General features: G+C 34.1%; 2 protein-coding genes and 1 pseudogene across 2 annotated transcripts; all 3 read right to left on the bottom strand.

Annotated features, from left to right (window-relative positions):
• Positions 1-534: 534 nt before the first annotated feature.
• Positions 535-1,416, bottom strand: LOC145610934 (cysteine-rich repeat secretory protein 8-like). Its single transcript, XM_081666192.1, has one exon. It carries the CDS (start codon positions 1,414-1,416, stop codon positions 535-537), a length of 882 nt encoding a protein of 293 aa, XP_081522318.1.
• A 1,196-nt stretch (positions 1,417-2,612) lies between these two features.
• On the bottom strand, positions 2,613-6,137 carry LOC145610933 (cation/H(+) antiporter 25 pseudogene; annotated as a pseudogene).
• Positions 6,138-8,670: 2,533 nt separating this feature from the next.
• On the bottom strand, positions 8,671-14,617 carry LOC145610932 (cation/H(+) antiporter 25-like). Its single transcript, XM_081666191.1, has 7 exons — positions 14,550-14,617; positions 13,669-13,746; positions 13,433-13,502; positions 13,088-13,130; positions 12,904-12,992; positions 10,818-11,825; positions 8,671-9,881 (listed from the first exon to the last, which is right to left on the bottom strand). Exons 1-7 carry the CDS (start codon positions 14,615-14,617, stop codon positions 8,724-8,726), a joined length of 2,514 nt encoding a protein of 837 aa, XP_081522317.1. The 3' UTR covers positions 8,671-8,723.
• Positions 14,618-14,851: the final 234 nt, after the last annotated feature.

Genomic DNA, 14,851 nt, shown 5'->3' with positions numbered 1-14,851 from the left:
GTCATAAAATTTACATAAAGAATGTTAGTTTACTTTAAAAATGCATGCCGATTTATTGAAATTAAGTACAGGGTAATTGATTCAAATACTGTTTTAGTACATACGTGATTCCGCTTTTTAAAATGAACTTGTTTCCATTAACAAAGACGTAACAATTTGTACGGTGGAGCCAATAAAAGTTACTCCGTAACATTATTGAGATTTATACAATTTGTGGAAAAGAAAGTTAAATTTACATAGTCAATAATAACTAGATCCCCTGCTTTTCATGATTATAGGATGAACTATTGCAAGAGAATGTAACACATGGAGGGATTGGAGGACTTAAAACCTCTACCTTTAAATCGAAAACTGTATCGTATAAGCACTAAATCAGCTGACAACATTTCTTGATGCAGAAATTAATCTAGCTTATCAAACCATAAGAAATTTATTGAAGTATCAACAAAAAAAGCAGATCAGCCACATTACAAAACTATGTATAATTATATAGTACATGATAACATCGTCAACAGGAATAAATTGGTTCAAGGCCTAGCAAAGCACTAGGAAGTTCATCAATACAAACAAGAATACAACAAAGTAGACGGCTAGAAAATTTGATGGTCTTAAACCCACACCTGCATTGACATTCGAGTCTCCGAAATCATAGAAAGAGACATTATCATATCTGATGTAACATTTGTTCATTAAAGTATAAGCAGCTGGAGATACATTACCAGAGCGGCTGAAGTCAGAGACTCCAAATTGTAAACATCGACTGCAATTTACGCCCGCTATATCGGGTGTGCATTGAGCCAAGCTATAGATTGTCTCATATTCTGTTACACGGGCTTCTATGGTAGCGAAACGCAATCTAGATCCATTGTTTTTGCTTCCAAAAGCAGTCTCGTTGATAAGATTTTCCAACGTCGATGACAATGTTCGATTAAACTGCTGGTAGTTCGATACATTTGCTTCAATATGATCGGACCCTGATATTGTGCCTTCGAACATGCCATATGTACTGTAGTTTTGATATCGAAAGATGCATAACTGCGAGAAGAGAATCGCGTCTTCATGTTCTATACAGGTAGATTTCATAACAGCTTGTGTACCGTTAAGTATGCAGGTGCTACAAGTTTTGAGGTCAACATCAGCTCGACACATGTAGTAGCCATAGACTCGATCTGAGCTGTTGCCGATGCTAGTGTTGTAATAGTTGCTAATGGACGAATGCTCGATGAAATCAGAGAAAAGGAGATTTACATTGTTTCTGAAGGCATCGCTAGCATTTCCAGTAGTCGAACAACTCACACTGTTGCCGCTTTGTCTAGCAATGAATGAATCTCTGCTGTCGCTGCTTACAAGAGTAAAAACACAGCTGAACAATATAATGGTTTCGAGTACTCGAATTGTATTGTATGAAGTTGCCATGGTTAGTTGTCCTCCTGATTTGCGCGGTTTCAAGCTAAGGCAGATTGGCAGATGCAAATGATTAAATTACTTTATAGTAGTTGAATTGATAGGAATTCAACCAATTCAAGCATATCAATACATCATTGAAAATGATCTTTGACGCGCAATGTAGTGTAAGATAACCAACGTATTGTGCATAACATGTAATAACTACTGACATCGACAAATATTCTTGTTTACTGATTATATTTATTTGAATTAGAGTTTATGTTGTTTTATCATTATCTACTAATGTTAATTAATTTAAGGGATTAGCTAGATAACGTCTTGGTCAGATATAATGGAATATATATATAGTCTATAACTTGTACTCGTAGTTTGCAAGTAATTTAATTAAAAAGATTGGATTAGATTTGAACAAGTGACTTTAAAATAAAACTGATTATATAAATAAGATAGTCAATTACTTGCAGATAAAGAATACAAGGTGAGTTATTCAGTTAGAATGATGCAAAAGACATGGAAACCGTACGTTTGTACAAAATATGTAACAAATTTAATATAAACTTATTCTTAGTTGAATCGTCTTGCATCAAAGAATTGGTCAGATTTAAATCATATAATGGAATTTATATAGTCCATGAATTGTAGCTTAATGGATGGTGATTAAATTAATAAGATCGGATTAGATCGAACAAATGGCTTGAGATTAAAACTGATTATATAAAGAACGTTTTTTCATTTTTATTTTATTCTGAGTTTTTAAGTGACTATTGGCTTATTAAACCAATAATTAAGCCACATATTACAAGAGTTAAAAAAAAAAAATTTATAGGTAAAAAGAGAGGGATCCTATAGACAAATAGTTAACTTCACACACTTTAAAAAAAACGGTTTTACATTAGCTAGTTTTTTTTTTTTTTTTTGAAGAAATACATTAGCTAGTTTTAGCAATATGAAATTAATATTTTTTTTTTTGAAAGAAATACGAAGTTAATGCTTATTTTGTTAAACCCAATATTCATATGATCTAAGTTTAATTTAGTCCATACAAGCAATAAGCTAAATTTTTTTAAAAAAGGAAATCAAATTAAAATGGAGTCAAATTAAATCGGAAGAGTCATAAACTACATATTAAAATGGAGTCAAATCAAACCTAAACCAATAGTACATTTTGTAAAAAATACCAAATCAAACCCAATACAAAATCTAATCTAGTAACAAGCCCAAGGTATAACCCTTTGATCCCTCAACACTTGTTGTTGCACTATCAATACAGAGCCTGAAGTATTAAAATCAGCCGATACTAAAAAATCACCGATTAATCCTAATTCAGGATTTTCACACCATTCTGATAATCCGTCCAATAAAGATGGATTAATTCCATATTTCCGCCCAACAATCCAAAGATCTATCGAAGCACTAGCGTTCAATGATTGTATAGTCGAGATCGTTTCAAAACCGTTGTTCACAACTATTTCTCTATACTCTACTTTTTCATTCATCTCATTTTTAACCCAAAACCAAGTTATCACCCCATCATCCATCTTTCTTTCCGACGTAATATCTCCATTATTATCACGTGCCAAGAACCGAACCACAATCAACGATACATCTGGATGTTCGACCATGTGGCTTGCCAACGATAGAGCCTCACGAGCATCAGGCCCTCCAAGGAACAACAAGACAAATTGGCGACGAACACGATGATTAGATCGAGTTTGGAGTGTATCCCATGTAGAAGAAGCATTTTTGCACGCTAAAATTCCCACGGAGCAAGGTGCATGGGATAACATATTAGCATTTGTAGATTGTACGCCAGGCCTTAGTATGACACTTGAAAAACCATTCCCATCTTTAATACATTTCTTGTGGAAGGGTAAAATTATAAATCTTACCTTGTTCAAAAAGGCATTCTCACAGATATCTTGGTACATGGTCCGATTCATAGTAACAATAGTAAATAAATGCATTGTAATACTATCCCTACGATCTTTCTCGTATAGCTTGATGGCATTGTGGACGGCGACATTGTTGTTATCCCAATACTCACCGATCTCCTTCCTGTGGTCGATGAACATAGGGGCAGCTCGCCCGAAGAGTTCGATAAGGTAGATTACGTAAACTTTGATTGGGTTAGTCGTTGTTGGATTCACAAAGTCCAAGATACTAAATAGGCTAGCCACACTTTCATGATCATAAATGCAGGCTAAAAATTGAAGTTTGGACTCTACTATTGTGTGTTGTATGGTTCTTTTCTTGTTGGTCATGTATGGCTTTGTTGGATCATAAAGATAGTTTATCATAGGGCAGGATATGCTTGTCACTATGATTGACACAATCACTAACATTGTGAAAGATGCCGTTGTTATGAACTGCATATTAAAAAAAAAAAAACAATGTAATTAATGTTCTGTAAATTAAATGAGTATAAAAAAACAAATACTACTCTAATAAAGGCGCCTTGACAATTATATAACTTAAAATTAATAACTACTTTTAAGAATAAAAAAGTTGTTAATTACTATCTTTTCAAAAAAATAAAAAATAAAACCTTTAAGAGTATGATCACTACTAATTACCTTAAGCCATTTGAATTAGCCCGACTATAACGTCACTTATTATTAGCTTAATTAAATGTAGTACTTATGCAATAATAATAATTTGTTTTTGTAACCTCACTTTCAGTTGAAAAATGTATTTTATGTTTTTACTTATCAAACAACAAAATGTAATTTTTATCAATTGTTTTTCATTGCTAGCCTAAATGTTGGTCAAATTCAAGGTAATGAGTGATGTCATACTAAAGCTAATTCATCAGAGGACTGAAGATAGTAATTGTACTTATAGATCACTTTTAAGAGTAGTAATTAACAAATTTTTTAAAAAATAGTTGTCAATGTGACCTTTTACAAATTAAATACTTCATAGTAATTGTATTAAAATCACTCTACTTTCACATCTAATTATTATTATTACATAAGATTATGTATGTTTAAGAATCGTACCTTAAATTCCATATAATGAAAGAAGAGCATAAATTCTGTTTGACCTTTAAGATTTAAGATGAAGCTGAGAGTAATAGAATCTCTGTATGATATGTCCATAAACCGAGCCGACATAACAACGGTAGCAAACCTAACTAAAACGGGAAGAACAGCGAAAGTGAGGACGGGACTTAAGAAGGACCAACCGTTGATCATTGCAAACACATCCGTGGTAAGGCCAAAAGTAGCATATGAAAAGGGCAAAAGAATGTTATCCATAACAACCTCGGTATGAAGTACAATGCTTTCTCCTATTAGAGGGCCATCTTGTATGAGTAGCCCGAGCCAAAAAAACCCATTTCCAATTGCAGATCCGATTAGATCAGCGAAAAATCCAGTCACAAAAGCACCTAGTAAAATGGCGATGATATATTTTTCCTCCACAGGTTTAAATTTAGGAGCTTGTTTGTTAATCCATTGCATCACATGTGGTACGCCGTATAATAATAAGCTGCCAAACAAAGAATTTGTGAGCATGTAATACAATACATTAATCCTGCTCATTTCGGCTTGCATCATGGCTTCAAAGGAAATAATATGAGATATCCCAATGAGTTCGATTAGGGTTCCCGTTGATATTACAATGCGCCCTATTTCCGATCTTAAAATTTGCATGTCTTTTAGAATGCTATAGAGAGTTGGGAAAGTTGTGACAATCATAGTTGAAGTAATAGCTGCAATAGATGATTCCTTATCAAGCATTGGATTGTCTATATCTTTAAAGATGCTTAAACCTACCATGGTCATGACAGTATGGGGCACTGTCACCCCAACAATTGCAATTACCCAGTGCTTCTTTCTAGCATTTGTGACCATCGAAAGGTCCATTTTCACCCCGGTCACAAACAAGAAAAAACAAATCCCTATCGTCCCAATATTTCTCATCACAAAGTACGAGCTAGCTGGAGTGAATGTTTTTGCAAAGATATTGTCGCGACCCAAAACTGACGGTCCAAGGATTATGCCTGCCTGCACAAACAAACAAACTTGGTACATCACTTTTGTTTTAGTACTTTTTATTACGGAGTATTATTATTATTATTATTATTATTATTATTATTATATGTAGAAGTGATGCCATTATTTCAAGTTTTAAGAATTTCAAGCATATATTGCATTTACTCTTGCTATTTATTTAATTTAATTTAATTTGTAGAATTGAAGCCCATAATATTCATTCTACTTTGTTCCATTTGCTGAAATAATTTTTACTCCGGTATTTTAGCCATTCTTGCACCACACAACTTGCTCGTAGTCATTAATTGGCTTATTTCATGCTTTTACGCATCCTAAAAAATTCTCTCTATTTTTCTTTTTTATATTCCTTTATTTGCAAAAAGTTGTTTGAACAAATTAAAGAAAATCATAGAGTACTATATACTATCTATATTTATCAATATAAAATGATGGTCCTAAAATGATTAATAATAAAGGTGAAACACTTACAAGGATATCAGAAATGACTCTAGGCTGTTTGAGAGGCTTCAAGAGGAAGCGCAAAATATTGCTAAAAATAAGAACCATAGAGATTTCTAAAAGGAGAACAGTGAATGAGAAATCAAGATGATTAATAGCACCTTCAAATAATGAGAATGCATGACTTTCAAGGTTTCTTTGACAAATTATCTCAACAACACGGCCATGATAATCTGTCACAACAGAACCATTCAATTTAGGAAGAATTTGGTCCATAGATGACAATTGAATTCTAAAGGAGGAATTATAGAAACACTTTATTTATTTAAGTTGTCTTTCAATGCAATGGATAGCACAACATGAATGTGCACAACATCTTTACACCTTAGCTTGATGAACACGATTACAAAATCCAATAGAATCACAATCATGCATGTATATAATGACCATGCGACCAAAACTTTGCAGCTCAAACAAAAAGTTACATAATAATTATATGCTATGTTCCTTGTCATTCGCTCCCTTTTTTTTTTTGTTCTTCATGAACTAGTGTAATTTTATTTTTTTTAATTTCCTCCTAAATTAGAACAAAAACGAAGGGGTTAATATAAAAAATAAATTGTTTTTTTATTTTATTTTATTTTTAATTTTTTTATTAGCGTCATAAACAAATTACTAATTTTAGATATTATATTTTAAAATTAATTTTCAACTATCACATTTATAGGATGATTCTTATCAAATTAGGAAGAAATTTAGAGTAATTTGAACAATAATTTCATCACTATCATAATCCTTAAACACAGCGATCACATAATTAAAGATAGCATGTCATGAACTTGTTGTCTATACCTTGTAGCTGTACTACCTTAATTAGTTTTGAATGTTTCCGAAATTAGGATAGAAACTATGAAAAATACCCATGATAAAATGCATTGTACCGTCATTTTCTAAAATGTTCTTTTTTTTTCTTCCGGACGAGTAAAATGCCTATTTACAAAATACCATCACGCTTGTCAATGTATTATTTCAACACTTTATATCTCTAAGCATCGCCCTACTTATTTTAAAAATTGAGATAATATATATTTTTTACAAATATTGTTTGAACTATTATATCTTGTTAAATGTTTATTTACTTATTTGCCTTCATTAACGTTAATTACTCTTAAGAATAGTGTGTTTTCATTTATCCTTGCCTTTTTAAAAGTATGACTAAACATTTATGTATAGTGTTGAGACAAATATGCCCCTTTATATATTTATTTACATATTTACCTTTAAAAAAATATACTAGTATTTGTTACATTTATAAATATTGTTGAGACAATTATGCCCCTTAAAATATTTATTTACATATTTACCCTTAAAATATTTATTCTAGTTTTATGAATATTGTTTGGGACAACTATGCCCTTTAATATGTTTATTTATATATATGGCCTCATTAATGTTAATTGCCTCTTTTTCTGAACTATATATTAAGAATAGTGTGCAAAACAACTATACGATTAAATAATTTGTTTACATATTTTTCTTTATTAATATTGGTAATAGTTTAACTAAAGTTGTGGCACAAAGCCAAATAAAAAGAATTCTCGGATATAGCTAGCTATGGTGCACGAATCACATACATGGTTAGCCACCCTTCCACACTCTCTCCATTAATTATCTTGACATTGTACCAAAAATCTTTAGTGTTATCTTGGAAATTAAACCATTTCTTACGACTTCCACACTCATAAAGATTATGCGATCTTTAGCTCAAACAATCTTTCTCCCTCTTTTTATTTTCATTATATTGGATGATAAAACCATTTGCATAAGCTAAAAGGGAACCCATCAACACCTACATCAAACCAACCATTACTTTTATGTATGATTAAACACAAAGAAACTCATAATGCAAAAAACATCTTTCGAGAAACTAATTGCTCACAAACAATAATGAAATCATTTTCTTACTCTTATTTTTCTTAATACTCTCTTTCTCTCTCTCTTTTGTTTTTTCTTTTTTTCCTTTTCTTCATCTCTTTCCGTTAACCTAAAGATCATGATACCTTGTAGAATCAATAAACATAAATAATAAAGAGAGCCCAACTTAAGGGGAAAATTCAAGTTTATCAATTTGATAAACAAAATTTGTTTATCAAATGGCACAATTGTAAATAAATCAACAACTTTTTGTTAAATATGAGTCCCACTGTTGTTGATATATTTACGAAAATGCCATGATAACTGTGCATTTATGTTGTTTTATTTACCATTTTAACATTTGATAAACAAATTTTGTTTATCAAATTGATTAACTGGAACTTCCTCCAACTTAAGATACCCTACACAATTTTAGGAGGGTAAAACAACCAACTAAAGCTATAAAATGGGAAGATATACTATACATGCATGATCGCATGATGAAAGTTAATGCCTAAATAATCTCTCTTTTAATCATGTTAACATTTTTTTTAAGGGATTAATCATCTTAACATAATACCTAAGACCCACTAAAATACTAACATCTAATTCTTAGCTAGACATCGTTGAAAGTACTAGCCACTACTAAAATACTAGCACCTAATTCTTAATTAACTTTGTTTTTCACTTTTTTTTGACACAACAAAAGTCAAATGGGAAGACCAAAAACAATTATAAAGAATATTATACAGTACTCTATATTTACATATTAAATTGATTTATATAGTAAAACCAAGTTTACTCTCATGTATTTATGTACTCATTCATGATTTGTGGCAATTCATCTGAGAGTTCACATATAAACCACAAATAAAATGAAAGGAAATCGATTAAATCTAACATGTTTACAAGAAAAAAAAAAAAAGAAAATGTAGCACAAAATCTAATTTAAGAGCAAGGAAAAGAAGTAACTCGTTTATTTCTCAACACTTGTTGTTGAACTACCAATACAGAGCCTAAAGTATTAAAATCGGCTGATACTAAAAAATCACCAATCAACCCTAAGTCGGGGTTTTCACTCCATTCCGATAATCCCTCCAATAAAGTTGGATTGATACCATTTCCCCTTCCTACAATCCAAAGATCTATCGGAGCACTAGAGTTCAATGATTGTATAGTCATAACCGTTTTGAAACCATTGTTCACAACTACTTCCCTGTACACAACCTTTTCATTCCTCTCATTTTTAACCCAAAACCAAGTTATCACCCCATCATCCATTTTTCTTTCCGACTTTATATCTCCCATTTGTTCATTTGCCAAGAATCGAACCACAATCAATGATACATCTGGATGTTCAACCATGTGGCTTGCTAACGCAAGAGCCTCACGAGCATCAGGCCCTCCAAAAAACAATAGAACAAATTGGCGACGAGTGCATTGATTTAACCGACTTGGGAATGTCTCCCATGTAGCAGCATTCTTACATGCTAAAATTCCGACGGAGCAAGGTGCATGTGTTAACGTATTTGCATTAGTGTATTGTACCCCTGGCCTAAGCATGGCGGTTGAAAAATCACTTCCATCCTTAATACATTTCTTGTGGAAGGGTAAAATTATAAATCTTACCTTGTTCAACAAGGCACTCTCACAAATGTCTTGGTACATTGTCCGATTAGGGGTAACACTAGTAAATAAGTTCATTGTAATGCAGTGCTTACGATCCTTCTCGTATAGCTTGATGGCATTGTGGACGGCGACATTGTTGTTATCCCAATACTCACCAATCTCCTTCATGTGGTCGATGTACATAGGGGTAGTTCGCCCTATGAGATCGATAAGGTGGATTACAAAAATTGTAAATGGGTTACTCGTTGTTGGATTCACGAAGTCCAAGAGGCTAAATAGGCTAGCCACACTTTCTTGGTCGTAAATGCATGCCATCAATCGAAGTTTAGACACATCTACTGTGTGTTGTATGGTTCTTTTCTTTTCGATCATGTATGGCTTTGTTGGATCATAAAGGTAGTTGATTAAAGGGCAAGTTATGCTTGTCACAACAATTATTAACATCATCATCAGTGAAAAAGATACTGTATCTATGATCTGCATGCATAATAATAGAAAATCCATTAATGTCATATATATTCAGTAAGTATATAAAGCAAAGTCTAGTAGTATCATTGTTATGTAAATTAAGCTATTACTAATGTTGCTTTTGTTAATTGCAAGTATTATCCTATATACTAACGGGGAGCATATACTAAGGGCCTGTTCTCTTACGTTGAAATTCAGTTCAGTTCAGTTCAACTCCTAATTTCCTTTTCTTATAAAATATTCATTTCAGTTCAGTTCAGTTCAGCTCCTAATTTCCTTTTCTTATAAAATATTCATTTCAGTTCAGTTCAGTTCAGTTCAGCTGAGTTCAGGCTGAACTCAGTTGAACTGAACTGAACTGAGCTAAATTAAACTGAACTGAACTGCACTGCACTGAAATGAATATTTTATAAGAGAAGGAAATTAGGAGCTGAACTGAACTGAACTGAACAGAATGGAACTGAACTGAGCTGAGCTGAATTGAACTAAACTGAACTGAATTTCAACGTAAGAGAACAGACCTAAGTAAAATACATTTAAATGTTTTTTCATATCCACAAAAATTTGAACATAAATTTGGTGCATGCTCATTCACATGTAAATCAGAAGATAATAATTACCACTAACATAATCACTAGTATTGAGTTATTGATGAAAAAAAAACACTCAACTTTCACATTATTAAAAATTTGCATCAAGTTCAAATAAGATAGATTATGGAGGAAGCCTCAGTTTCTCACGGTGAGAAACAAATTCGTTTCTCATGGGGGCATTTTTGTGAATAAATCAACAATTTTTTCAACTTTATTCAACTGTGGAGCTCACAATATTGAAAAAGTTGTTGATTTAATCACAAAAATGCCACCATGAGAAACAAATTTCGTTTCTCACCGTGAGAAACAGGGAATTTCCCATAGAGTATGTATGTCTTAGAATTGTACGTACCTTTTTATCCATGTAATGAAGGAAAAGAAAAAATTCCGTTTGACCTTTAAGGTTGAATATGAAGCCCATAATAAGAGAATCTCTATACGACATTTCCATAAACCGAGCAGTCATAACAATTGTAGCAAACTTAGCTATAATGGGTAGAACGGCCAAAGTCAAGATGGCACTTAAGGAAGACCAACACTCGATGATTGTAAACACATCCGTCGTAAGGCCAAGAGTGGCATATGCAAAGGGCATTAAAATGTCATTTGTAATAACCTCCGTATGATTTACAATGGTTTCTCCTATTAAGGGGCCGTCTGGTATGACTAGCCCAAGAAAAAAAGATCCGACTCCAATTGAAGATCCGAGTAGATCAGTGATAAACCCTAACACAAAAACTCCTAACAAAATAGCAATGATATATATTTGCTCCACGGGTTTAACTTTAGGAGTATGCATATTAACCCATAGCATCAATTGTGGTATGACGTAGAGTAGTAAGCCACTAAGTATAAAATTTGTGAGAATGTAATACAATACATAAATCTTGCTAGCTTCTGCTTGCATCATGGCTTCAAAGGAAACGATATGAGATATACCAACTAGTTCAGTTAAGGTTGCCGTTGATAATACCGTAAGTCCAATTTGCGACCTTAAAAGTTTCATGTCACTTAAAATGCTATAAAGAGTTGGAAACGGTGACACAATCATAGTCGAAGTAATAGCTGCAATTGAAGATTGTTCGTGGAGAATGGGATTGTCTATGTATTTACGAATACATGACGCTACTATATACATGATGGTATGGGGGATTACTATCCCAACACCTGAAATCACCCAATGCTTCTTTTCAGCCTTGGTGACCGTCGAAAGATCCATTTTCACCCCCGTCATAAACATAAAAAAGGAAAGCCCCATTACCCCGATATTTTTCATTACGAAGCGTGAGCTCTCTAAATTGAAATTCTTCGCAACGAAACTATTTCGACATAATACTGATGGTCCGAGGATTATTCCCGCCTACAAACACAAAATACATCATTTTTGTCTTGGTATCTTTTATTACTAAAAATTAAATAGTGTGTGACCCATGGATTGTAGAGTTCAATGGTTGTAAATCAAAAATCGATAATGTATGTGTGTGTATATATATATATAATTAATTGTAATTAATGTTGGAAAAATACCTGTTGATTCCATGAATAATAATAGACAAATCAAGAACTTCGATCGCCATACTCGAAACATAGACCTGTCCTCCTTCTGTTGTGCCGTGGTTTGGAACCCACTGACTTAGAAGCGAAATACGCCACCACCGGTACAGGTTTTCCGATGACGCACGCCCCCCAAGTTTTACACAACGACCTTTGCAATTCGTGTACCCGAACCAAAGGTTGGAATTGCTCAAGAACTGTTCAGATCTCAAAGGGTGGGTTTGTGTTTCTGTGTTTAGGTTTTCCTTTTTTACCTTTGAAAAGAATGTACATGAAAAATAGTAGTAGTAGTATATTTATAAGGTCTCCAAAAGAAACCTAATAAATATAAACTTCCTCTCTTGCTGCAGCCATACACGGTCGTGTAGGTGAGGGTACACGGCCGTGTAGTAAAAACTTGTCCGCAGAAGTACACAGTCGTGTAGGAAAGAACACACGGCCGTGTAGACGGGTTAATATGCAAGAGTTATCACACGGTCGTGTAGGAGAAAACACACGGTCGTGTAGCCAGGTTCATATGCAAGAGCTATCACACGATCGTGTACTATTAGACACACGACCATGTATCAATTGCTTATGGGAGTATACAACCAAATGAGAACAAATATCTCCGGTTGCATTACCAACTCCAACAATCCCCCACTAATGCAAACGGAACCTGAGATCATGAAATCTGAACAGTAAATGAAAGTCTTAGTACTTAAATGCTAGTATCCGAAGATTTGAACTAACACATTAGTGCACAAGGTTTTCAACACTTCCCTAGTGAATATCCTAAGATTTGAATTCCTAGGAGCGAGGAAGGGACCTTGTAAACACATACCTTGACTTTAGAGCTTAAGCAATTCCGCAAATCTTGGCTACACTTGGGATCTCATGAGTACTTCAGAAGGATCACACCCAATCCTCCCTTGAAGAGCGCCACTCTTCGTACCCACATAGGTGTTCTCAGCATTCCCAGCAAATACAAGGACTATTCATGCAGACATGTGAACCTTCACATGCACCTTGCAAATCCAAGGACTATTTATGCAATGGAACTAAACATTAAGAACATTTAAGTTCAACCTCCATCAGTCAATAGTGCACCATCTAGCCGCAGCTCAACGAGCTTTCAAGCAAGATGCACTCAACAGTGCACCATCTAGCCGCAGCTCAACGAGCTTTCGGGCAAGATGCACTCAACACTTCAGTGTCTCTATCGGTCCCTGCTCAAGAAGTATCTGGGCTAATAGTTCCTGATCACTTAAGATCACTATAACTCCCTACTCTTGAGCGACTGGGCTAGAGCCATTAAGAGCTACGCTCAACCTATCTCTTCGGTACCTTTCACTGCACATTCCCTACTCAAGCAGTTTTAGAGCTGACAGTCCAGGTCACTTAAGACCACCATCACTCCTCACTCTTGATTACCGGGATAAAGGTATTAAGAGTATGCTCAACCTCTACGTCGGCGTCATTATCAGTCCTATTCAAAGAATATCTGGACAAATGACATTAAGAGGCACACTCAGCCTGTCTCTTAATCACCTGGTCAAAAAACCACTCAAAAGAGTTAGATTCAACATACACCAACAGTGTAAAACAATAATGAGTCAACCAAACTAGGCTCCAGACTCAATTAGAACAAAAGTTCAAGTTAAAAGCACATTGGTGCATCCATGTAAGCTATCTCATCTGACCACCCAACCTGGGTCATGGACACATTAAGAACACTAAAACTCAACCTGTTAATATCAAGCAATAGGTCTAGCAAGGCATCTCATAACCATAAAAATTAGAGGGTTACCACACCAGATACCTCAATTACGTAGACTCATTATCTGACACTTCGTCACTGGAATGAAAAACCACATGGGAGTTTTAAAACACCATTTCCTTAGACGATCAAGCACTTACTTGTGCTCCATCCTTTTTTTTAAGGAACTGCTTGACTCTTCCTGCTTTTACATACTCTCACCAGAATATCATTTCCACAAGCTCTGTCTTACTAGGTAACTACCTTCGTAGTTCCTATCAACACACACAAAGACACTTGAGAAAATAATGTAGAGAACTTGAGGATCAACTTGCCCCCACAACGGACAAACTTCCATAGTTCACTTTGCAATAACTTATATTCTTGACACTTATCATCCCTAAATAGCAATGATCTTTGCTTCCTACCGGATAGTGCGTCACACTTGCTTTGCAATTAACTCAAACAAAGTACAACCCATCAACCTGTAAAACATACACTGGCAGGGTAATCATAAGCTTTGTTGTTTACTTAACCTTTGTCCACTGCATCACTCCAACTCCAATAACGATTGGACAATGCTATCTAGACAAATTAAGTGAACGAACAAATTCCTTTCTGCAAAGCTACATCATGTCAAGAATAAAATCTTAAACCAAAATATTTGCAAATCATTAGCATATTGAATCAAACATCAAAGCTAATTCACACCCAATAAATCTGGTTTTTAACATGATCAACATATTCATCATATTAAATTCTCTACATAGTGAGAATGAGTTCGATACATACCTTGGTTGATTCAATGATCTTATACCATCCAGAATCTCACCACTCATCTCATCATTTCGTACTTTCATCTTGGCATAGATTAAATTAAGACACTTGACCCCCACATGACTTGTCTAGTCCACTCACCACATTAACCACAAAAGTTAATTTAATATATGAAGGTTATTCTCATACCTTGAGTTGTCTCATATGATTGTATCAATAACAAACCCTATGATCATTAGTCAATCATGTTAGGAAGCTTACACAACCTTACTGCAAAACAGACAAACTCATAACACAGGTGAGTAACAAAATTGGGT

Source organism: Chenopodium album, chromosome 24 (genome assembly GCF_948465745.1).
Source record: "Chenopodium album chromosome 24, dcCheAlbu1.1, whole genome shotgun sequence".
NCBI lineage: Eukaryota > Viridiplantae > Streptophyta > Magnoliopsida > Caryophyllales > Amaranthaceae > Chenopodium > Chenopodium album.
This window is presented reverse-complemented; position numbering and strand designations above follow the sequence as displayed.